General features: G+C 41.8%; 1 protein-coding gene across 1 annotated transcript in view; it reads right to left on the bottom strand.

Annotated features, from left to right (window-relative positions):
• Positions 1–393: 393 nt before the first annotated feature.
• The window catches only part of LOC134529131 (phenoloxidase 1-like), a 76,183-nt gene continuing 49,918 nt past the window's right edge, over positions 394–26,658 (bottom strand). Inside the window, exons 8-13 of the mRNA XM_063362900.1 lie at positions 23,852–24,004; positions 20,773–20,901; positions 17,781–17,972; positions 16,061–16,199; positions 11,489–11,724; positions 394–1,880 (exon numbers count right to left, since the gene is read on the bottom strand). Of these exons, the coding sequence (XP_063218970.1) occupies positions 1,647–1,880; positions 11,489–11,724; positions 16,061–16,199; positions 17,781–17,972; positions 20,773–20,901; positions 23,852–24,004 (1,083 nt within the window). The 3' untranslated portion in view covers positions 394–1,646. The remainder of the gene's footprint in view (positions 1,881–11,488; positions 11,725–16,060; positions 16,200–17,780; positions 17,973–20,772; positions 20,902–23,851; positions 24,005–26,658) is intronic.

Genomic DNA, 26,658 nt, shown 5'->3' with positions numbered 1-26,658 from the left:
CTTAATTTTTTTAAATGGTTGACATCAGAAACCCAGTTCTATAATGAAGTACAACTTTATTAAGTTTTTTCACAGATTAAGTAAAAAAACGAACATTACTTTTCAATTTGTGTGATTTATTAAAAATATATATAACATGTTATTACCAACATAGTTAAAAACATTGTGTGTAGAAAATTTGGTCAATCCAAAGTTTTATCCATTCAAGCTCTCAAAGTTTTCCAAGAAAATAAAGGCGCCTAATGATTTATCATGACAATTTAATGACAAAGTTTCCCCCACAAGTGTAAGAAACACGGGAATGTTAAAAATAAGCATGTTGGTCAAATATATTCAGAATCACATAGGCTGTACATAGGTATATAGGTAAGGTTAAATAAAACCAAAAGAATGTACATTTTCGTGCTTATTTAATGCCAAAATATTTGTATACAATGCGGCACATAATAAATACGTATCAAGGGTAGAGATGATGATTCATCGCGACACAACCTGTTATTGGCAAATAAACACTACATTCATAGAAGATAAACAAATGTAGAGTGCATTCGCAGTAGAGAGGGTTTTGAGGGTTTGGTATAGCATATGTAAAACCGCCTCCATGTGTTAAATGGATAAGGCGTGATTCAGCCTTGGTAGCCACAACCAATCAACCAATTAGATAAAGAGGCGGGCGCCAGAGTTTCTTCCTAGGTAGCGTGGCCTGTGCAGTTGTTTGAGGAATTGCGTAGGGGCATGCAGATTTCGCGAAAAGATTTCGAGACTAGACGAAAGTTAAAAAAACACCATAAAACCGTCTGTGTTTCGTGATTGGGTGAGTTTCTCCCAGGTACATATCGATTGTGACAACACCAATCGCAGTGATTCAGTACGGAAGCAAACGCGTCCTGAGTGGCTCGGCCAAATAGGGCAACGACTTCTCTCGCAGACGGCCGCCAATCACAAGGAAGAAACCAAAAAACCACATGTGCGGGTATATCTTGTTGTAGTCTAATACGTGTTCAGATCTTTTCGCGAAAAATGCCTGCCTCTAGGAATTGGTTGTTATGCTGGATTCACAATTGAAAAAATAACAGTAACAGTAACAGTAGGTCGTGTGCATAGGATATGAACGCCATGTTACCTAACCTAACGATTCACAATAGCAGAAAGTTGGTCGTGTACATGGAGCGAGGTCGTGCGCATAGGAGTGAAATGAATATATTTTATTTCGGTCGCGTACGCATGGCACAACAGCCAATGAGAGAAGAGCAGGGTGCTTTTTTGGCGGGACTAGAAATATGTTTATATTTATTAACTATTTTGTGGTAAGAAAATGTCGAGATAATAATAGTATTATCGTTATTTTGAAAGTTAATATGTTTATTTACTAACACTGCTTACAGATGTCGCATAGTTCGCGAAATTTCATTGGCTGAAATTAACAGTAAGAATTCAATTGTGAACCGATTACGCAGTTCGCACAGGTCGTGTACACAGGTCGTGTGCATGGCTTGCTATGCACTCGCTTAATTTTTTTAATTGTGAACCCAGCATTAGAGTTAAAGCGTCCTCGCGAGGGATCGCCGTCCCTGACCCACGTGATTCCAAAATCGTAAAACCGTTAGACTTTGCCGTCGGTCGCCAGCCGGCGTGGGCCCGCTGCGCTAGTTGAGCGTGTTGGAGGCGTCGGACCTGGGGGCGACGGTGCGGCCCGTGAAGCGGATGGTGACGTCCTGCACGACCATGTTGGGCGTGACGAACTCCTGCAGCGTGCTCACGTTGTCGCGCGGCTGCCGGTCGAACGGGTAGCCCATGCTGCGCTTGTCCGGGTACAGCTTGTCGCGGATGCCGCAGTAGCTGGACGCGTCCGAGCACTGGCCCTCCATCGTCTGGTCGATCTGCCGCACCAGCAACACGTCAGGCACTCCGGAAGCTTTTCAGACAACTAGGACCTAGCACAGTAGTAGTATGTAAATGGGCATACTAGATCAGGCCTCAGGCGGTGGTGGTGGTGTCGGTGTCCGCCATCTTGGATTGTGACGTCACGGCGGCCATCTTGGATGGTTGTGACCTTGACCTTTGACCTTGACCTTGAATTTGATCCTCAAAATCCGCCAAAATTGGGCAAAATTTGCCCCAAAATTCCTCAAAAATCGCCAAAATTTCCATTTATGTGGAAAAAAGTTCCGCCAAAAAATTTCAAAAAATTCCACAAATTAAAAATTTCTCATTTCGAGGGAAAAATTTCCCGTTTCGAGGGAAAAATTCCCGTTTTTAGTCCTTAAAAATCCCAGCGGCTGAAAATTCCTAAAACTGGCTTAAGCATCCTTAACTCAAGCCTCAGTTAAGCCATTTCTAGGAATAAGGATACCATGACCGCCATCTTGGATTATGTCGCCACCGTTGCAATTTTAGTTACGGTCGCCATCTTTAAAATCTTCATTTACTATCCGATTTTAATGAATTTTTTTTTAAAAATTATAAAAAAATTCAAATAATAAAATTTTAATAAAAAATATTTAAAAAGCATACATTAACGACACGGAGCTCGGAGTCCGCGGTTCGAACCCGGTGGGTGCAAAAAAAATTAAAAATGACGACAGATCCTTCCCCCTAGGTGGCTGCTGGCAGACTGACCCCCACCACTTTTACCAATGCACATATACCATCAGGTAGTATGACGTCATGTCCGCCATCTTGTCTTCGATGCTGGAAGCCAACATCATTGTATCGTCGGCTAGAGTGCGCTGACACCATGCTAGTTTAATTCTTACCCACTAGAGTGCAGTAATCATTTATTACTGTGACACCCGCCATCTTGTCATTTGGCCGCCATCTTGAAAATCCGTAATTATTTAGCTAGAAATTCGGGAAAAGTTCCAAAATTCATTAAATAAATCACTCATTAATTTACATATTGATTCGATCGATTCCCGTCCTCGGTTCGATACCCGATCGTTGCAATAATGTTTAATCTTATGTAAAAAAAATAATTTAAATAAACCATGTTCAACATTCGTAAAGAGACTCTAAATCCTCTACGACCACCATCCTATCAGACATCAAGACCACCATATTGGAAATGTGTAATTTTAATGCTAGAGATCCGGGAAAAAGTTCAGAAATCATTAAATAAATTTCCGATCAATATACTGATTAATTAGATCGACTAAGGTCCTTGGTACGATCTAGGATGATGCAAAAAAAATTAAATATAACATCAATTTAACATAAAAGTAACAGGTTCGAGGAATTAAACACCGCAAGTTCTTTTACAAACATAATATTTATTACATAATTTCTATTCTACTACAGGATCACTTACGAAAGCCAGCAATCTTATAATCATTTAGTTCCGCAGCGGTGTGAAATGACTAATTCTTAGCTCCAATCGGTTTATACTAGACAGAGTCCAGCCAGAACCTTTACAGACATAGTCCACCTCTTCTTGACAGAGTTTCTGGATACCGTTTTTAACAGTTTGCTTCACATCGTTAGAACTGTAAATTACTGCAGCCGATGTCTTGAATGCACACTTCTTCACTTTGTCATCGAACGGATATGGCTTTCCATATTACAGTCCAACCACAAGTTATATTTCAAAGGTCCGTTTGTTGCTACATCATCAGTAAGCTGATTGATTATCTTCTGTCTGATATCGTCAAGAAAATTACAACTGTCCTTCGACTCACCGAACGTATTTAGATAATAGTAGTCTTTCAACGTTCCACGAAATGCAGACTGCGCCAAGTAGAAGCCATTTCGTTCACTTGTAATGCTCCGAACACAGTCTTAGGTTTAGTTCCATGTTCAGACGTCATAACAATCGGTTGCTGGGCATCTGTTTTTTTGGTTGTACACTTTCGTGTCTCCAATCTAAAGCGAGGAGTCGAAATGTCGGCAGGTAGTTCAGCAGTAGGAGCACAGACTCCACCTTTACATTTTTTCGCATGATGTCGCAAACTATCGATTCGAGTAAACCATTCATGACAATCATCACATCGAAACTTTATACGAGAAGGATTCTTTTTGCATTTGCTCCGCTCATGTCTTCGTGCATCATGGAAAAATGCGAACGACGTATCACAGTAGCTGCAAGGATACCGTGCTGATGTAGACGAACCTTTCAGACCCGATCCAGATATGGACGTTGCAACAGTAGTACCATTTCCATGCATACTCTTATGAACATCGATGCATCGCTGTTGCACCGAAACCTTTACTTTCTGCCGCACAGCAGGACCTTTACATGCCTTCATGTGCGTTTTCATATTATCTTTTCTGGCAAACTGCTTATGACATTTCTCACAAACAAACATTTTACGATATAGGTTCTTGACACATTCGCTCCTCTCGTGTCGCCGAGCATTGCTGTTGTTTGAGAAAATCTTGTCGCAGTAACAGCACCGATGTTCGCTAGTTGTCAAATCAGCATCCATTGAAGTCTCCATCGAGGTCGTATCGTCGATCGTCGTGGTTTCCTGCACATCCAGCTCAGTAGTTATTAAGCTATCTTCTGCTGGTGGTATCACATCTATTGAAATCTCCTCCAATGTTGACGTCGTCGTCGTTGCCAACGAGATCTGCTCCACCATTGTCGTCGCTTACGTCAAGGTTCCCGTAGACGATGGTACAACATCCATCGACGTTAAAGTCGGTAAAGATGCCATCGAGTTCTCAAGAACAGGTAATTACGCGACTTATGCACCAGATGAAATAATCTAGGTGATCCTTACACCGTCGACGACAGTAACAAACTGACCGACCTACTGTCTAGGACTCGCTTATATACATGCACCGGATGGAATAATACGCTAGTCAAATCAAGAATCATTTACAATAATACTAGAGTCAAAACAACATAAAAAATAGAAGGACCAACAACGAAAAGGCAGCACATTCGGAAGCACCGACAACGAAAAGGCAGCACATTTGGAAGCACCGACAACGAAAAGGCAGCACATTTGGAAGCACCGACAACGAAAAGGCAGCACATTTGGAAGCACCGACAACGAAAAGGCAGCACATTTGGAAGCACCGACAACGAAAAGGCAGCACCGACAACGAAAAGGCAGCACATTTGGAAGCACCGACAACGAAAAGGCAGCACATTTGGAAGCACCGACAACGAAAAGGCAGCACATTTGGAAGCACCGACAACGAAAAGGCAGCACCGACAACGAAAAGGCAGCACCGACAACGAAAAGGCAGCACCGACAACGAAAAGGCAGCACATTTGGAAGCACCGACAACGAAAAGGCAGCACATTTGGAAGCACCGACAACGAAAAGGCAGCACATTTGGAAGCACCGACAAAGAAAAGGCAGCACATTTGGAAGCACCGACAAAGAAAAGGCAGCACCGACAACGAAAAGGCAGCACATTTGGAAGCACCGACAACGAAAAGGCCGCACCACCAACGAAAAGGCAGCACATTTGGAAGCACCGACAACGAAAAGGCAGCACATTTGGAAGCACCGACAACGAAAAGGCAGCACATTTGGAAGCACCGACAACGAAAAGGCAGCACCGACAACGAAAAGGCAGCACCGACAACGAAAAGGCAGCACATTTGGAAGCACCGACAACGAAAAGGCAGCACATTTGGAAGCACCGACAACGAAAAGGCAGCACATTTGGAAGCACCGACAAAGAAAAGGCAGCACATTTGGAAGCACCGACAAAGAAAAGGCAGCACCGACAACGAAAAGGCAGCACATTTGGAAGCACCGACAACGAAAAGGCCGCACCGACAACGAAAAGGTCGCACCGCCAACGAAAAGGAAGCACATTTGGAAGCACCGACAACGAAAAGGAAGCACCATCAACGAAAAGGCCGCACCGCCAACGAAAAGGAAGCACATTTGGAAGCACCGACAACGAAAAGGCAGCACCGCCAACGAAAAGGAAGCACATTTGGAAGCACCGACAAAGAAAAGGCAGCACCGCCAACGAAAAGGAAGCACATTTGGAAGCACCGACAACGAAAAGGCAGCACCATCGACGAAAAGGAAGCACATTAATTTGTCATTGACTCCAATATTCATTGGCTCCAATATTCATTAGCTCCAATATTCATTGGCTCCAATATTCATTGACTCCAATATCCATGAGCTCCAATATCAATTGGCTCGAATTGCTCCAAAAGGTTCCATCAGCCTTTTGGCTCCAACAGTTTTTTGGCTCCGATAGTCATTGGCTCCAATAGTCTTTGGCTACAATAATCATTGACTGCAATATTCATTGGTTCCAATATTCATTGGCTCCAATATTCATTGGGTCCAATATTCAATGGCTCCAATATTCATTGACTCCAATATTCATTGACTCCAATATTCATTGGCTCCATCAGTCATTGACAACTACAGTCTTTTGGTCCCAAAAGTCTTTTGGCTCCAAATATATTAGGCTAGAATTCTTCGAGTCTAAGAGACTATGAGACCACATGGTTACAGAACTACGTGACTACGAATCTTCAAGTTTACGAGACTGCGAGGCTACAGAGCTACGAAGCCTCTAGTACACAGGTTTACGTGACTGCGAGGATACAGGACTACCAGTCTGCATGAGTACTTGACTACGAAGCTACTCGTCTACAAGGCTACAATTACAGCATCTGTTTTCGTCAGAATTTTCTCTTTTGCTCCAACTGCACCACCAGCATTATGTTATAATATTACAAGGCCGCCTGCTTACGTAGCTTCAAGTCTACGAGGATACTTGGATACGTAGCTTCAATTCTACGAGGTCCTAAGACTTCATGACTACGCGACTTCGAGCCATGAGGTTACGAGACTATGCGATTGCAAGTCTTCAAGGTTACGTCATCGCGAGGCTATAGGACTACGAAGCTTCCAGAACGCATGGTTACGAGAATGCATGACTAATTGACCGCATGGCTACGAAACTTTATGTCTCTAACTGACTACAATAGCACTATTCAATGGTGAGAGTTAATTTATTTCATGCAAAGGTACTTGCTGCAAGCAGTTCCGCTTTTCAACATCAGATGACGTCATGTTTTGCTTGCAGGTAAAATAATATTTATTTATTTTATGCGGGATGCGGGTTGTTCACTATCGGTCGCATAAGAAGAATGGCATCGATAGTCTTCAAGGAGAAGGAAGTTCGTCCTTCCTGCTAGTGCTTCTCAGATTTCTCACGGTCCGCCATCTTGGATTGCGACGTCACGGCTGCCATCTTGGATGGGTGTGACTTTGACCTTTGACCGAAACCGCAGGAATGATCGCAAGCACACGGATTAACTATCATAATATTGATAAGAATAATCAGGAGCACACGGAGAAAACCATCATAATATTGGCAAGAATAATCAGGAGCACACGGAGAAAAACGACACATGTTTTCTTTGATATCATAAAATTACAGGAAAAAAATATTTAAAAATAAAAATAAATTAATAAAAAAATTTAAAATAAAAACAAAAAATACATAAACTGATTCTGCTAGCTTGTAAACTTAACATTGTTGAGCAAAGATAGAGTTCCAGTACAAGCCAGAATTTTATGTATTTTTGGTTTTTATTTCCATGATGCACGAAGACATGAGCGGAGCAAATGCAAAAAGAATCCTTCTCGTATAAAGTTTCGATGTGATGATTGTCATGAATGGTTTACTCGAATCGATAGTTTGCGACATCATGCGAAAAAATGTAAAGGTGGAGTCTGTGCTCCTACTGCTGAACTACCTGCCGACATTTCGACTCCTCGCTTTAGATTGGAGACACGAAAGTGTACAACCAAAAAAACAGATGCCCAGCAACCGATTGTTATGACGTCTGAACATGGAACTAAACCTAAGACTGTGTTCGGAGCATTACAAGTGAACGAAATGGCTTCTACTTGGCGCAGTCTGCATTTCGTGGAACGTTGAAAGACTACTATTATCTAAATACGTTCGGTGAGTCGAAGGACAGTTGTAATTTTCTTGACGATATCAGACAGAAGATAATCAATCAGCTTACTGATGATGTAGCAACAAACGGACCTTTGAAATATAACTTGTGGTTGGACTGTATATATGGAAAGCCATATCCGTTCGATGACAAAGTGAAGAAGTGTGCATTCAAGACATCGGCTGCAGTAATTTACAGTTCTAACGATGTGAAGCAAACTGTTAAAAACGGTATCCAGAAACTCTGTCAAGAAGAGGTGGACTATGTCTGTAAAGGTTCTGGCTGGACTCTGTCTAGTATAAACCGATTGGAGCTAAGAATTAGTCATTTCACACCGCTGCGGAACTAAATGATTATAAGATTGCTGGCTTTCGTAAGTGATCCTGTAGTAGAATAGAAATTATGTAATAAATATTATGTTTGTAAAAGAACTTGCGGTGTTTAATTCCTCGAACCTGTTACTTTTATGTTAAATTGATGTTATATTTAATTTTTTTTGCATCATCCTAGATCGTACCAAGGACCTTAGTCGATCTAATTAATCAGTATATTGATCGGAAATTTATTTAATGATTTCTGAACTTTTTCCCGGATCTCTAGCATTAAAATTACACATTTCCAATATGGTGGTCTTGATGTCTGATAGGATGGTGGTCGTAGAGGATTTAGAGTCTCTTTACGAATGTTGAACATGGTTTATTTAAATTATTTTTTTTACATAAGATTAAACATTATTGCAACGATCGGGTATCGAACCGAGGACGGGAATCGATCGAATCAATATGTAAATTAATGAGTGATTTATTTAATGAATTTTGGAACTTTTCCCGAATTTCTAGCTAAATAATTACGGATTTTCAAGATGGCGGCCAAATGACAAGATGGCGGGTGTCACAGTAATAAATGATTACTGCACTCTAGTGGGTAAGAATTAAACTAGCATGGTGTCAGCGCACTCTAGCCGACGATACAATGATGTTGGCTTCCAGCATCGAAGACAAGATGGCGGACATGACGTCATACTACCTGATGGTATATGTGCATTGGTAAAAGTGGTGGGGGTCAGTCTGCCAGCAGCCACCTAGGGGGAAGGATCTGTCGTCATTTTTAATTTTTTTTGCACCCACCGGGTTCGAACCGCGGACTCCGAGCTCCGTGTCGTTAATGTATGCTTTTTAAATATTTTTTATTAAAATTTTATTATTTGAATTTTTTTATAATTTTTAAAAAAAAATTCATTAAAATCGGATAGTAAATGAAGATTTTAAAGATGGCGACCGTAACTAAAATTGCAACGGTGGCGACATAATCCAAGATGGCGGTCATGGTATCCTTATTCCTAGAAATGGCTTAACTGAGGCTTGAGTTAAGGATGCTTAAGCCAGTTTTAGGAATTTTCAACCGCTGGGATTTTTAAGGACTAAAAACGGGAATTTTTCCCTCGAAACGGGAAATTTTTCCCTCGAAATGAGAAATTTTTAATTTGTGGAATTTTTTGAAATTTTTTGGCGGAACTTTTTTCCACATAAATGGAAATTTTGGCGATTTTTGAGGAATTTTGGGGCAAATTTTGCCCAATTTTGGCGGATTTTGAGGATCAAATTCAAGGTCAAGGTCAAAGGTCAAGGTCACAACCATCCAAGATGGCCGCCGTGACGTCACAATCCAAGATGGCGGACACCGACACCACCACCACCGCCTGAGGCCTGATCTAGTATGCCCATTTACATACTACTCACAGTTTCTTTTTACGGCAGTGGAAGTGACCGCTTCACAATTACAGAGGAAGGGACATTAATGTACCATGAGTAGAGACCTGTAAGGACTGTAAAATTCGCGGATTCATTTCGCGATGGGATAGAGTCCAAATACTTTTGACATTATTTTGCTTCAGTGATTGGGCCACAGTTTATCGGAAGGACTCTGGGCCACTGAAAAATCTTCAACAGAAGAATTAGCGAATCACGATCATTCCAGTCAACAGGTGTTACGAGTCGGTAACCAATCAGCAGATGTAATTTGCACGAGTGCATAGAGGATCATGGAGTCTATCCTTTAGGGATTTGAAATCGCGAATTTTACAGGTCTCTAACCATGACACCATGAGTAATTAAAATAAAAGCACAGTCTAGTGTGTTTTTTGTTAAAATCACAAATTTATACTATTTAAAACAATTTTTTTATGGACATACACCACTGCTGGTGTTTACCGTACACCACAGAGAAACCATCAGAATGGACATGAAAGATTAGCACACAAACACGAAGGAAAAAAAAAAACCCAAAAAGCTTTTCGTCCAAGGTTGTTGTTTGTCTGCGTTTCCCGTTATTGTTACAACTGCCTCGTCGTCTGCGCCGTGATATTTTTTTTTCCAACTAATTCCTTCCGTGGAATTTTCTCTAAGCTGTCTATGCTTTCACAGATTTGACATGGACTGATTTTGACTTGTTTGTCAGCGAAAACCAGCAACTGCATATGTCCATAAAAATATTTGAAATAAATCTTCTCCATTACAAGAATCGTTCAAAGAACACAAACTTATAAATAACTAAATTACTCCGAATCATGGGGAATTCCATTGGGAATATGTAGAAATTGCTAAAAAACTGATTCACAGGGGCATGCAGATTTCGCGAAAAGAATTTGGCACTAGATGAAAGTTAAAACACTGTATGCATCGTCTGTGTTTCGTGATTGGGAGAGTTTCTTCCAGGTACATATCGATTGTAACAAACACCAATCACAGTGATTCAGTGCGGAAGCAAACGCGTCATGAGTGGCACAGTTCAAATAAGGCAAACACTTCTCTCGCAAACGGCTGCCAATCACAAGGAAGAAACCACTGGTGCGGGTATACCTTGTTGCAGTCTAATAAGTGTTCAGATCTTTTCGCGAGAAATGCTTGCCCCTATTGATGCATAGTGGCAGACATTTTCCGCAAAAAAACCTGAACGTCTACTAGACTGCAACAAGGTGTAACAACACCAGCAGTCTCTGCCTTGTGATTGGCGGCCGTCCGCGAGAGAAGTCGTCGCCTTGTTTTACCGAGCCACTCGGGACGCGATTGATTCCGCACTGGCTTAATGTGATTGGTGTTTAACAATCGACACACAAACTCACCCAATCACGGAACACAGACGGCGCTACATTGTTTTTGACTTTCAGCTAGTCTCGGAATCTTTTCGCGAAAAATTTCCTGCCCCTACTGGTTCGTAATGGTTAGAGACCTGTAAAATTCGCGGATTCATTTCGCGATAGGATAGAGTCCAAATATTTTTGACATTATTTTGCTTCAGTGATTGGGCCACAGTTTATCTGAAGGACTCTGGGCCAATGAAAAATCTTTAACAGAAGAATTAGCGAATCACGATCATTCCAGTCAACAGGTGTTACGAGTCGGTAACCAATCAGCAGATGTAATTTGCACGAGTGCATAGAGGATCATGGCGTCTATCCTTTAGGGATTTGAAATCGTGAATTTTACAGGTCTCTAGTAATGGTGCTTCATTCAGATGTTGGCAGAGAAGATGACTACAATGAGATTGCACTGGGATTGCAGTGGAAGCTGCGGGGAGCCGGTGACCTCGCACCTTGTCGCCGTCGTAGTTGGACACCATGACGAACAGCTGGCAGGGGAAGCCCTGCTCGCTGCCCTTGGGGATGAGCAGGTGGTGCGGCCAGCCGCAGCCGCAGAAGTTGAAGGCCATGATGCTGGAGTCCGTGTCGGCGGGCCGGTTCTTCTCCAGGTTCCGGAACGTCTGCTCGAACGGGATTGTGACCGACGACTCGTCGGAGCGCCGGGTGATGGTGTTCGACTTGGGCTTCACTGCGCATCGGAACAAACCCCTCGTGTTCACGCGCGAACATCTCTGCTCTGGGCAGCAGTGATTTCCGTGCGAAGGGAACGGAAATGTGTCACAAAGATGGCGGACCCACGTGTAGCAACATAAACTCGCATATAGTCACTTTCGTTAACATTAGAGGACATACCAAACGTATTGGTGTGCCAAAAGAAACTTTATGATAGTGAAAAAACACCTTGGGATATATAGTTAAACATGAGCTCTAGTTTTAAAATATCTTAGATTATAAGACATATTACCTTCAAAATTCCTCAGAGGCATGCCGACTTCCGTGGCGTAGTCGGTTGCACATTGGCTTACGGTGCGAGTCGTTCTGGGTTCGAGTCCCGGGAAAGGCATGGGTGTAAATTTGTAAATGTTTAAATGAGGCACCAAGTTGTCAAAGTCAATAAAACTGTCCCACTAAGCTGTCGCACTGTAAGAAATAATAAGTTAATGAAGGGAGGATGGTTGGCTAGTTGGTGATGAAAAATCACCACCCAAACAAACCTTTTGAACAAAAAAAAAAAAAAGTAGCACAGCGGTAGAGTGCGCGCTTGGTAATCCCAAAGCACGTGGTTCAATTCCTGTCACTGTAAATGTTTTTACTGTTTTTAATAACATTATTATATATATAAAGTTAGAAAAGTTTATTATGTTTTTAAAAATGTTTCAGTTGAATATTTTAGTAATGCCATAGAAGTAAAACTTCTAAAGTGTGCAGAATCTTTAAAGCATTAACTGTTTAGTGAATTTAAACAAGATTGGCAGTATTTTAACAAAGTTTCTAGTCGAAAATCAGGACCAAAACCGGGGTCTTAACGGAGCCGATTCAAATAGTTTAAAATTTCCGGTTGTTTCGAGCTGCTAATTGCTATCTGCGTTTAACGGTGTCAAGCAACGTTTACGATTCAGGCAGCGAATGCTAGCGGTGGGTGCAGAATGATCTCTTCCAGAGATTTTGGCGTTTGAAAAGCGACTATTTTATTTATCAGTTTATTTATCACGCTCGGCATTATTTTAAAGATTTTTAAGGTAAATTTCGTGTTCGAGTTTCGTATTATAAGTTTACTAGCTGCCCGACCCGGCTTCGCACGGCTATACTAATGGAAAAAAATTAAGTCACATCTCCCATTTACAGTGATGGTAAATAAAAAAAATTCAGTGAAAATTTATTACAATGCTGTATAATGTACCGGAGAGAAAATGAATAGCACTGATGGTTTCCCGACTCGTGCACGCAACGTACAACTGATGTACCCGTACTTCGCTATGGCAGTCTACAGGCAGATCACTCTTGCGCCGCTCATTATACATGCCCCTCCTTGTGGGTACGCCACTGCCGCGCGATGCCCGTTGCCATGGAGACGCAGAAGGCATGAACAATGCAAAATCCTGTTCTCATGCAGACAAAGTACCCGTTGCCTGGTTTTAACCTCCCATGGGATCTAATTTTCGGAAAATGTCATCCTGCGTAACATAAGGAACATTACTGTGAAGTTTCAAGTCTGTAAAATATATATATACTTGAAAAAAAAGGGCAATAAAAAAATTAAACACAGAGAGAGGAAAAAAAAAACAATAGTTTAGGTTTGCGATTTAAAGTGATAAAAAGTATTTAAATACTAATTGAACTCTTATGAGGGTACTGATTGCTTCGTTGTTAATATCAAACGGGTGTTTTTTACTTGTATGGGAAAATTAAGAATGATAAGGCATCTAGTGCGTGGCAACAATGTTAATAGGCAGTAGGAAATAAACTTCTAGCGCCTGCGGCATTGTCAACACACACTTCGTACGTGTACTGCATGTTGTGTCTAACCCCCTCCAACGCATTTGATTCTAAATTGGACTTTTAGTAAGGATCCCTAATGTACTATCCAACACTGAAAGAATTTTTCAAATCAGACCAGTGGTTCCTGACATTAGCGCGTTCAAACAAACAAACAAACAAACAAACTCTTCAGCTTTATAATATTAGTATAGATAATATTAAGTAGTATAGATTTGCAACATGAACAACATTATAACACATGAATTTGCTTGTTACCGAGGTGAGATGTTTACACATCACTGAGGAGTACTGAAAGTCTCGCTTAAATTTTTTTACAGTGATGTTTTGCGTGTGGTCGATGGCGTCGTCATGGGAGTAGGCGCTACCATTCTGCAGCATGTGTGACTACAAGGATAGACTCAGCGGAACTACTCGTAGCCTACTACCGAAAAGTTAAACTTTTGATTGATTGCCGCTTGTATACGACGCCATATTCCTCTTTGACAACATCTCCCTACCGAAATCAAGATGGCCTGTCTTCCAGGACAAGAGACCAATATTTATTATTGCGCCAACTCGATCGGTAACGGGATAATGGCCACACTAAAAAAGACCGGGAAAAGGTTGTGGTTTGAGTGAAGCGTGATTAGATTCCACCTCATTGAATTTTACAACACAAACGTAACAGTTTACTATGCAGTTACAGGTTTTAGTTCTACATGTTATGGATCGACAGTGAAAATTATATAGTTTTGAAGACTTGTTGAAGTCAGCATTCGGGTACTGTTGTAAAAATAATTCGCTTTATAGTTTAATTTTTTCTGTAGATTTTTAAAAATATATATTTACTAGCTGAATAATCCGGCATCGCCCAAGGTTTTACGCAGAGCGAAGATACTTAATTTAGGGGCACGGTGGTATTTTTTTTTCGAAATCTCAAGTCGACAATGATATTCCTCTTATTTTGGTCCAAGGTTAATGGCGTAATATTTTACCAAGCTCTAATGAAACTGTAGATTTTATTTAGATAGAACAAAAACTACCAAACAAACATTATCTTAAAATATTTTATAACCTTTTCTCTTGCAGAGCTTGAGGGCAGACAACATTTTTCGCTTGTACGTCCGGGGCGTTCGGAAATGTATACAGTAAATTTCCTCGTGTTTTTAACGACACTTGTGAGGAATTTCATAAAGAATTACTCAAATATTACCTTAAGGGGTGGTGAATATGGATGGTTTGATCTTTCGCAAATCTCACATAGACAGTGAGTGACCTTCATCTTGTTTTGAAGATGAAGTGTGCAAAATTTCACGAAGCTCAGAGAAAAAACCTGTAGAGTTGTGTGAGTATATATATATATATATATATATATATATATATATATATATATATATATATATAAACCCACAGACACAGACGGGTCATTAAAGACGGAAACAGAAAAACTCCAAATCAGGAAAATTGGAGAAGAAATCAGCAAAGGCCTCTCGGAGTGATAACGATAAATCACATAAAACCCAAAAATCAGGATGTCCATACCAATATTAGATCACGGGTCCTTCTAAATGCATATACAGTTATCTAACACCACGCCACATGTTTTTTTTTTTTTTTAGTGTTTAACACGTTGGTAATTTTCTATCACCAACGACGCAACTGTTTAGTGCATTTTCATTGACAAGGTTGGCATACAATATTAATTTGACAGTTCAGTATCTATGTGACATGTTTGTGACTAATAAGATCATGACTCATCCTGGACTCAAACCCGAAACCCCTCGCACCGAAAGCCGGATGCATCTAAAAGCACCACGGAGGTCATCAACATAATTTTCAAAGTGTTGATAAGTTTGAAAGAGAAGCAAGCTGATGTCTTCTAATTGACAAATAAATTACACTATGAAATAATGTAAGGTAAATATATATGTAAGTGTTGAAGCAAAATTCCATAGCATATTTACAAAATCAGAAAAAAAAATTAAATGAAATATAAAAAAATTGTTTGAAGGACCATGTAAATGTTCTGGAGACATTTGCAAACTTAATTGTTAAAAAAATTAAAACATTAAGAACTTCTCTCATTATATAATAGTTGAAGGGAGGAGACAGTCGTCGATATGTACCCCTCCCGAAATTATGCGAAGGAGATACTGTCAATTTCTATCGCACATAAATAATTAATTTTTATAATTCATTTTGTCTTCCATAATTTATGTCAAATAGCACTTTTTAGGTACAAAACAACATTACGTGGTATTAAAAAGCTTAAGCACACAACGTCACAAAATGATACCCCCAAATTAAAACCTAGATATTCCCTCGCAATAGTTCAAAAACAAGTATAATTTTTATTATGAATTTTACTCTCACAGATTAAATGTGGAGGTAGTGTCTATCAACATCATCGTCATAAAATGTTTTGACTCGATCTTCTTTCAAACCACACAAAAATATGTTTGTAACTTCCTACATTACAATTTTCCAGGGTGAAATAAATGCATGTAATGAATAAGCATAAGATTCTAAACATTAGCGACACTCACATGTTACTTGGAATTTGTCAAGTTCGATAAATAATCCTTTCTGGTCAGTGAACAGCATGGGAAGGCCACGTTCATCAAACTTAGGTGCCAGATAAATTCTTACGGTTCCAATCTTGTTGCTGTTGTTACTGTTCTCAACCTGCAGACATAGAAGAAATCGCAAAGGATATGAGATATAACTGTTAAAGTAACACCTGGTACTATAACTATTTCTAAGAATAAAACATTGATAGTGCGGTATATTCATGTGTCCTAATACCTAAAGTGTGAATTTTATTTTAACCTTGACTAGAGGGGTGGATCACACGCTGTAGTGGGCTTCAAGCCAATGGTGATCCAGCATGTAAGCTCTTCAAGTCGACAAATTTCCCACAGCCAATAAACGAACTTTAACGCTCTTTTATGCATAGGCGTGTGGCGTCTAGACTACAGAATTTTTCATTATTGCCAGGAAGAAACAATTAAAAACCCATACATTTAACAATAATAAGTATTAACAATTAAAAAAAACATTGCTTGGATAATTATTTTACAAAGTATTTCATTGGAAGCTATACGTTAAAATTTTTATTGAAAATATAATAAAACTAGTAGTTTAACTGAGTAAGAACTAATTATATCCGGGATAGACACCCACTTATACCTTGAAGGAGAAGTATGCAAATAGAGGTGTGTGAATCATGTATGGAACCCACCTGTATCTTGTAGAGGAGAAGGTTGCAGCTAGAGGTGTGTGAAGCATGCCAGGATTGACACCCACCTGTATCTTGTAGGGGAAAGGCACATGTTGGTGGTGTGTGAGTGCACCAGGGTGGATACCCACCTGTATCTTGAAGGAGTAGTGTGCAAATAGAGGTGTGTGAAGCACACCAGGATAGAAACCTACCTGTATCTTGTAGGACAGAGGCATGTGTTAAAGGTGTGTGAGTGCACCAGGGTGAACACCCACCTGTATCTTGAAGGAAAAGTTTGCAAATAAAGGTGTATAAAGCATGACAAGATTGACACCAACCTGTATCTTGTATAATATGGGTGCAGCTAGAGGTGTGTGAAGCACCCCAGGGTGGACACCCACCTGTATCTTGTAGGGGAAAGGCACATGTTGGATGTGTATGAGTACACACCTCACCTGTATCTTGTATAATATGGGTGCAGCTAGAGGTGTGTGAAGCACACCAGGGTGGACACCCACCTGTATCTTGTAGGGGAAAGGCACATGTTGGATGTGTATGAGTGCACACCTCACCTGTATCTTGTTGAATATGGGTGCAGCTAGAGATGTGCGAAGCACACCAGGATGGACACCCACCTGTATCTTGTAGGGGAAAGGCAGGTGTTGGAAGTGCGTGAAGTGCGCCAGGATATACACTTACCTGTATCTTGTAGGAGAAAGACACGTGTTTAAGGTGTGTGGGTGCACCAGGGTGGACAGCCACCTGAATCTTGTAGGGGAAAGGCACATGTTAGATGTGTATGAGTGCACACCTCACCTGTATCTTGTAGAATATGGGTGCAAATAGAGGTGTATGAAGCATGACAAGATGGACACCCACCTGTATCTTGTAGGGGAAAGGTAGGTGTTGGAGGTGCGTGAAGTGCGCCAGGATATCTTGTAGGAGAAGGATGCGTGAAACCTAACGTGTTAGATGTCTACCTGTATGTTGCAGTATAAGCATTATGTGGCTAGAAGGGTGTGAAGCAAGAATGGATGGACACCCACCTGTATTTTGTAGGAGAAGGGCGAGTGCTGAAGGTGCGTGAAGCGCGCCAGGATGGAGCCTCGTGGCTGAAAGTCAAGGCCACGTGACATGTCCACATCGCTCTGCTGCCAGAACGTCTGTAGCTCGTTCTTGGTGCGGCCGCCACGCACCTCTATCTCTACGGACGTCACTCGAACCCCGGGGTAGTCGATCTGTAACCACGAATACAAAGACCTTTACGCCCTTTCCTGTGGAGTGAGCTGCTGCACTAGATTCACATTCCAGAGGTATGCAGTTCGAATACCGGGCAAGTTTTCTTATTTAGTTTTTTTTATAGTTTCCTGAAATCATTAAAGGAAAATGCTGAGACTGTAGATTATTTTCCTGATAACCCTTGTGCGAGTGTCAATATGTATTATCTCCTCAAATTACCTCACTGTCCAAGAGACGTTAAGCCAAAACTGAACAAAACAATAGGAAATACATGGATTAGGGATAGAAAAACCACCATTTTGTCTATACATTTGACCCTGAAACTAAAATTAACGATCCTTCACACACTTGAGTACCACTCAGCCTTCCATTCGATACATACTTGCAATGAAGGAATTTCCCTGCAAAAGCCAGTCTTCTCGAAAACAGGAACTTGAATACTAATGATTAAATTAACTCAGTGTTACGAAAGGCCTTTCATGCCGCCAGTAATTCAATTATATGCATACAAGGAACATACTGATTAGTTAAAAAATAACACCAACAAAGTTTAGTATTTTTTTGATGATGTTTGGAATTTTTTTCGAATATCTGGATTAATAATTACGAATTTTCAAGATGGCGGCCAAGATGGTTGACAAGATGGCGTGTGCCCTGGTAATAAATAATATGTACTGCACTCTAGCAGGTAAAAATTAAAGTAATATGGTGACAGCACTCTCTAGCAGATGGCATGTGTACTTCATGGCATTGGCGCTACTTTTATCGATTACTGAAAAAAATATCGTGGGGTAAAGATGGCTGCCATGATGTCATACTGGGTGATGTAATATCTGATTTGGCATTAGTGGTGGGAGGTTAGTCTGCTGGTAACTTCTGTGGAGGAAGGATCCATCGCAATTTTAATCGAAGGACCTCACCGGGTTCGAACCCAGTGCCTTTTTAAAATTTTTATCATCACAATTTATTACATGATTTAAGAACTTTTAACTTTTCTCCTATATTCTAGCTTAAAAATTACCGATTTTCAATACAGCGAGCAATTTTCAAAATGGTGGAAGTTCTTATTATTGAAATTTTATTAATTAAATTTTTTATAAATTTTAAGATTTTTCCGTTTTTCTAGCTTAAAAATTACGGAATATTAAGTTGGCAGCCTTAACGAAAAGTTCACTGGTGACATCATACACCACGATGGGCGACATCATCAAACACGATGGCCGCCTTGAAGTTACAATTCAAGATGGCGGAAAGTTCAAGAATTCCAGATGGCGGCCGGGGTCAAAGTCAAGGTCATCCAAGGTGGCCGCCGTGAAGTCACAATTAAAGAGGGGGGTGACAATCACAATCCGCACTCTGAACCCTGTGCCAGGAGCCCCTTTTGTTTACTACTCACTGTGCATGTTCTTGTCAGCGTAAAAGACCAGACACAAATAACATAAGTATTTACATATGGATAATTATAGTGATAACGGCAAGCACGTACAAAAAAATCTCAGCGGTCTGGCTACCATGGACTTTAATTTAACCCCATAAGTTTTGATATTTTTGGTTTATTTAGCTTGTGATAAATTAATGCTACTGTAGTTGGTAGGATATATAATTATTATTTAAAGAATAAATTCTGTAGTAGCGCAGAAATCTCTAAATTAGAACAAATGTGTGTGTGTGTGTGTATATATATATATATATATATATATATATATATATATATATATATATTTATTTATTTTCACTTCGGAAAATACATGAGCTGTATCCGAATACTGGCCTAATGGATCCCTTAGCTAAGGGATCCACTAAAAGTGCATCGTAGTGGACGCGGCCATCTTTGTGTTGAATCCGAATTCTCACAAGGGATGCCGATGCATCCCTTCACGCATCCACTAATTCGAGATTTCTAGGGATGCGAGTGTCGCATCCACTAACGCGTCCCTACATCCATTAGCTTCGGAATTGGGTTTTATTTTGTTTGTGTATAATATTACTGCAGATTTTCAGCAAAATATTTGTTTAAAACATTATAAGCGAAAGTGATAACTTAAACAGAGACAAATGAAGACGTTAATAAATATAATAAAAATACGAATTTAAACTTAAAGGATAATTCAAAACTCATAAGTATTTTTAAAGTTTACAATTTATAAAATGTATTTTATTTGGATCGCTAACATATATAACATACACGTTACATTATTTTTTAATTGGTAGGTATTTATTATTTACGTTTTGCTGAATATTCGTAGATATCCCTACACAAAATGGCTGCGTGAACATTAGTACGTATGACAGTCAACAGGTGGTGCTAGTAGTAAAAGTATTCGGATACTATCCATCCATTAGAAATGCGTCCTCTACATTGTGGCTGCATTTGCTAAGGGATGTAGGGATGTGTGTGCTAAGGACGCATCCCTATGTATTCGGATACAGCCATTGTAATAAACTCCACGGTGCAAATACATATAAAAAATAAAATAAAATAATATTCGACACAATGTAGAGGATACAGGTGCATTATTATTTATTAAATAAAGTCCTCAAATGACAACGTAGCACGACGTTAGGAGCTTCTGATTGGCCGTACATATTAAACAAGAGTTGAACTTATAGCGAACTCTATACTTGATACTGAACAGCTACCACGCTCGTATAAACGCTTATCGCATATACGATTGTAGATAGATTGAATTGCGTGATGTTTAACTGTTCTGTATAGTTTGTATTGTGTTGATTACGCGGAGTTCTGAAAATGACGACTGGTTTGAAACACAGAAGTACAGATTGCTAGACAACACGCACCTGTTCCCTGGTGTACCTCGGCAACGTGTTCTTGTGTTCTTGGAACATATCGTCCACGAACGCGTGCCAGCGATAGAAGGCCGGGTCGCGCATAGCGGTGGCTGAGTCACCGATAACACCGAAAGTCTCCTGCAACACAAACAAAGGAGAATGGCCGTAGAGACCTGTAAAATTCGCGGATTCATTTCGCGATAGGATAGAGTCCAAATACCTTTGACATTATTTTGCTTCAGTGATTGGGCCACAGTTTATCTGAAGGACTCTGGGCCAATGAAAAATCTTTAACAGAAGTGTTACGAGTAGGTAACCAATCAGCAGATGTAATTTGCACGAGTGCATAGAGGATCATGGAGTCTATCCTTTAAGGATTTGAAATCGAGAATTTTACAGGTCTCTAAGAATGGGTATTGTTCAATGCTCATTGTTTCGTAGTTAAAACAATGGCAAGGAAAGACCAAAAGCTCGAACAAATTCGCTCGGTTTGCCAAATGCGTTGCTGAAACGAGTAAAATTGAATGAATAAATAAATAAATAAAATAACTTATAAAAATGCTAAGTAATTTTAGATTTTTCTATTGTAGTTTTGTAAAACAAGAACAAATGATGTCGTTTTGTACACTTTTTCAAGAAAACCAAATTACACAACTAGCCTAGGTTAAATTACACGAATGTACATATTAATTTAACACAACTAACGTGTTAAATTGCACAGTTTTTTGAATGTGAAAATATACTTGCAATACGTTTTAAATTAATAAAGTTCAATTTTTATTACTACACTGTAGTATTCAAAGTAGACTTAGGTCTGTGTAAAATCGCAAACTATTCACCACAGTAAATTTACAACGACTAATTATCTGCAAAATTCCATATGCATACTTGAGAAATCTCATTAAATGATGCTTACTGTTTATATAGCACTAGAAGAACACATCGTTATTATCGGGTTTTTACCATTAGTTTATAGATAATCAGTACGAACAGTGATTGAGAGGTAAAACTTTGGACTAACTTTCCATAGGTCGTGACTTCAATACACCAAAAGTTAACTCAGTTCAATATGGATGTGTTTGAATTACTAAGTGATGATCCACTAGAACACATCTTTAGAGTGCAATCATGGATAAACAGGATTAAGCTACATTTTTGTAAGAAGTAGGTACAAAATTACACATTTAATTTCGTATAGATGTATTAAATACTGTACGTAACATTATCTGGCATTTGTGGTGTATTTAAATGTGTATTGTTACGTAAATTTTTATAATATGGAGTAAAAATATACAGCAGCTATGGCAAACCTACTAATTCATAACACACAATTAAAAAAACACCAACGTTGTCGTTGTAAAAAATAATCAGTTAAATAAAAAATCTTAATATATACTTATTTTTTAAAACGGACTAAAAAGTGTAAAATTATTTATCCTAACCTCATACACATTTATAACCCAATACAGATTCCTAACCACATACAGATTGTCCTGACTGTGAGATTCAATAAAAAATTTAAAAAAATGTGTGGCGCATGTAATATATAATTGATGCATGAATAGTTCACCGAAGTCACTAACAATTTTATTGCACTGCAAATTATATGAAATGTTGTGTATATTTTCTCAATGACAGCTAGGTACTCCTTACACTCCTTACTACATTTGTCTAAATTAGCCCATCAAGAAATCTTCATCTCATTTAGTCGAAAGTTAGGCAGATTTTTTTTTTTAAATCTACACACTGAAGTTGCATTATTTTTGCAAGTGAAGAAGGAAAATAAAAAAAATCAATTTCGCGGGTAACCTTCGTTTAGAATCAATGAATTACTTACATTTTTGGTGTCTTTTCAGTATTTGGTTAAATTGACAGCACCATGTTTATTGCTACCCAGAGATACAGCTACTACACAACATCAAATTCACCAAGGAAAAAGAAAAATTAATTAATTTAAAAATTTTAAAATATGTTTTCATGCTTTGGCTTTGGTCGCATACCAACTTACTTGTGTAAGTTAAATAATTATTGCTGCATCAAACGTGAGGTTTCTATGTAAAAAAAAGGTGTTAACAAACTTTATTCTTGTAAATCTCTAAGTATACCTGGTACATTAAAGAATTAAATGTTACAGTGGATACCCCAACAACAATGCCTTTATGTTTTCAAGATCATTAACGCCTAAAGAATCCTAACGAAAAAAGTAATTAAAACAAATTAGATTTATTTCACCACTTGATTCTTCCGTGTTACCACATACGCAAAAATAAGTATTAAATAATGTGAAATTTCAGAGTCACGGTTTTCTTTTAACAAAGCTGGGTGCATTGGGAGCCAAACATATTTACAGTGAAGTAAAACGTAAACAATATTTGAGGTTTTTGTTTTTTATTATCGCGTATTTTCACGTTTTTTTGTTCTTATCTTAAAAGAGATAATATAATAAAGCCGCTCTAATGGGATTTAATTGTTTCTTGGTTAACAAAAACTGTTAAATATCCAATATTGTTAATTGTTTATATTCTATTAATTATTATTTACGCGACGTCATACTGGTCGCGTACTCAATACGAATCGATTCGTTACTGCAACATAACATAGCCAGGGGCATGAGTTTTCGCGAAAAGATTTCCAGACTAGATGAAAATTAAAACCCTGTAGCACAGTCTGTGTTTCGTGATTGGGTGAGTTCCTCCCAGGTACATATCGATTGTTACAACACCAATCACAGTGATTCAGTGCGGAAGTAAACGCGTCCTGATAGGCTCGGTAAAACAAGGCGACGACTTCTCTCGCAGGCGGCCGCCAATCACAAGGAAGAAACCACTGGTGCGGGTATACCTTGTTGCAGTCTAGAAGACGTTCAGATCTTTTCGCGAAAAATGCCTGCCACTAAACATAGCATGTTATGCGGTATCAGAAGTAACGAATAACGTAACGATAAGATAGTAACGAGTAGTAATTGTTATAGTAACGAATACATACGGGTACGCTTTTTTTTCGTTAAGTTTACACCTCTAGTTGGCAGTCGTGCCTAACGGCAGTGTCTGCGCGGGAAGAAAAGGGGGGGGGGGGGGGGGGTCCTCACCAAATGGCGGCCATCCGGGTCGTGGCACAGGCCGATGGCGACGTGCCCCAGGTTGTGGATGTCGCCGTACAGGTTGGAGTTGGGAGTCAGCACGCTCGCCTCCACCATGTTGCCGAGCGTGTCGATGTCCAGCTCACGCGTCTGCCCGCGGTCCTGTAGCAGACCCGGCGGCACGCCCACTCTCACGCGCACAGGCTCAACTCAACAAGACCACTCCATCATCTGCACGATCTGCCCGCGGTCCTGTAGCAGACCCGGCAGCACTCTCACTCTTACGCGCACAGGCTCAACTCAACAAGACCACTCCATCATCTGCACGATCTGCCCGCGGTCCTGTAGCAGACCCGGCGGCACGCTCACTCTTACGCGCACAGGCTCAACTCAACAAGAACACTCTATCATCTGCACGATCTGCCCGCGGTCCTGTAGCAGACCCGGCGGCACGCTCACTCTTACGCGCACAGGCTCAACTCAACAAGAACACTCTATCATCTGCACGATCTGCCCGCGGTCCTGTAGCAGACCCGGCGGCACGCCCACTCTCACGCGCACAGGCTCAACTCAACAAGAACACTCCATCATCTGCACGATCTGCCCGCGGTCCTGTAGCAGACCCGGCGGCACGCCCACTCTCACGCGCACAGGCTCAACTCAACAAGACCACTGCATCATCTGCACGATCTGCCCGCGGTCCTGTAGCAGACCCGGCGGTACGCCCACTCTCACGCGCACAGGCTCAACTCAACAAGACCACTGCATCATCTGCACGATCTGCCCGCGGTCCTGTAGCAGACCCGGCGGCACGCCCACTATCACGCGCACAGGCTCAACTCAACAAGACCACTGCATCATCTGCACGATCTGCCCGCGGTCCTGTAGCAGACCCGGCGGTACGCCCACTCTCACGCGCACAGGCTCAACTCAACAAGACCACTGCATCATCTGCACGATCTGCCCGCGGTCCTGTAGCAGACCCGGCGGCACGCCCACTCTCACGCGCACAGGCTCAACTCAACAAGACCACTCCATCATCTGCACGATCTGCCCGCGGTCCTGTAGCAGACCCGGCGGCACGCCCACTCTCACGCGCACAGGCTCAACTCAACAAGACCACTCCATCATCTGCACGATCTGCCCGCGGTCCTGTAGCAGACCCGGCGGCACGCCCACTATCACGCGCACAGGCTCAACTCAACAAGACCACTGCATCATCTGCACGATCTGCCCGCGGTCCTGTAGCAGACCCGGCGGTACGCCCACTCTCACGCGCACAGGCTCAACTCAACAAGACCACTGCATCATCTGCACGATCTGCCCGCGGTCCTGTAGCAGACCCGGCGGCACGCCCACTATCACGCGCACAGGCTCAACTCAACAAGACCACTGCATCATCTGCACGATCTGCCCGCGGTCCTGTAGCAGACCCGGCGGTACGCCCACTCTCACGCGCACAGGCTCAACTCAACAAGACCACTGCATCATCTGCACGATCTGCCCGCGGTCCTGTAGCAGACCCGGCGGCACGCCCACTCTCACGCGCACAGGCTCAACTCAACAAGACCACTGCATCATCTGCACGATCTGCCCGCGGTCCTGTAGCAGACCCGGCGGCACGCCCACTCTCACGCGCACAGGCTCAACTCAACAAGACCACTCCATCATCTGCACGATCTGCCCGCGGTCCTGTAGCAGACCCGGCGGCACGCCCACTATCACGCGCACAGGCTCAACTCAACAAGACCACTGCATCATCTGCACGATCTGCCCGCGGTCCTGTAGCAGACCCGGCGGCACGCCCACTATCACGCGCACAGGCTCAACTCAACAAGACCACTGCATCATCTGCACGATCTGCCCGCGGTCCTGTAGCAGACCCGGCGGTACGCCCACTCTCACGCGCACAGGCTCAACTCAACAAGACCACTCCATCATCTGCACGATCTGCCCGCGGTCCTGTAGCAGACCCGGCGGCACGCTCACTCTTACGCGCACAGGCTCAACTCAACAAGACCACTCCATCATCTGCACGATCTGCCCGCGGTCCTGTAGCAGACCCGGCAGCACTCTCACTCTTACGCGCACAGGCTCAACTCAACAAGACCACTCCATCATCTGCACGATCTGCCCGCGGTCCTGTAGCAGACCCGGCGGTACGCCCACTCTCACGCGCACAGGCTCAACTCAACAAGACCACTCCATCATCTGCACGATCTGCCCGCGGTCCTGTAGCAGACCCGGCGGCACGCTCACTCTTACGCGCACAGGCTCAACTCAACAAGACCACTCCATCATCTGCACGATCTGCCCGCGGTCCTGTAGCAGACCCGGCGGTACGCCCACTCTCACGCGCACAGGCTCAACTCAACAAGACCACTCCATCATCTGCACGATCTGCCCGCGGTCCTGTAGCAGACCCGGCGGTACGCCCACTCTCACGCGCACAGGCTCAACTCAACAAGACCACTCCATCATCTGCACGATCTGCCCGCGGTCCTGTAGCAGACCCGGCGGCACGCTCACTCTTACGCGCACAGGCTCAACTCAACAAGACCACTCCATCATCTGCACGATCTGCCCGCGGTCCTGTAGCAGACCCGGCGGCACGCTCACTCTCACGCGCACAGGCTCAACTCAACAAGACCACTCCATCATCTGCACCTTCTGCCCGCGGTCCTGTAGCAGACCCGGCGGCACGCCCACTATCACGCGCACAGGCTCAACTCAACAAGACCACTCCATCATCTGCACGATCTGCCCGCGGTCCTGTAGCAGACCCGGCGGCACGCCCACTCTCACGCGCACAGGCT

Source organism: Bacillus rossius, chromosome 2 (assembly GCF_032445375.1).
Source record: "Bacillus rossius redtenbacheri isolate Brsri chromosome 2, Brsri_v3, whole genome shotgun sequence".
Lineage (NCBI taxonomy): Eukaryota > Metazoa > Arthropoda > Insecta > Phasmatodea > Bacillidae > Bacillus > Bacillus rossius.
The sequence above is the reverse complement of the archived record's forward strand: the minus strand, read 5'-3'. Positions and strand labels throughout refer to the sequence as shown.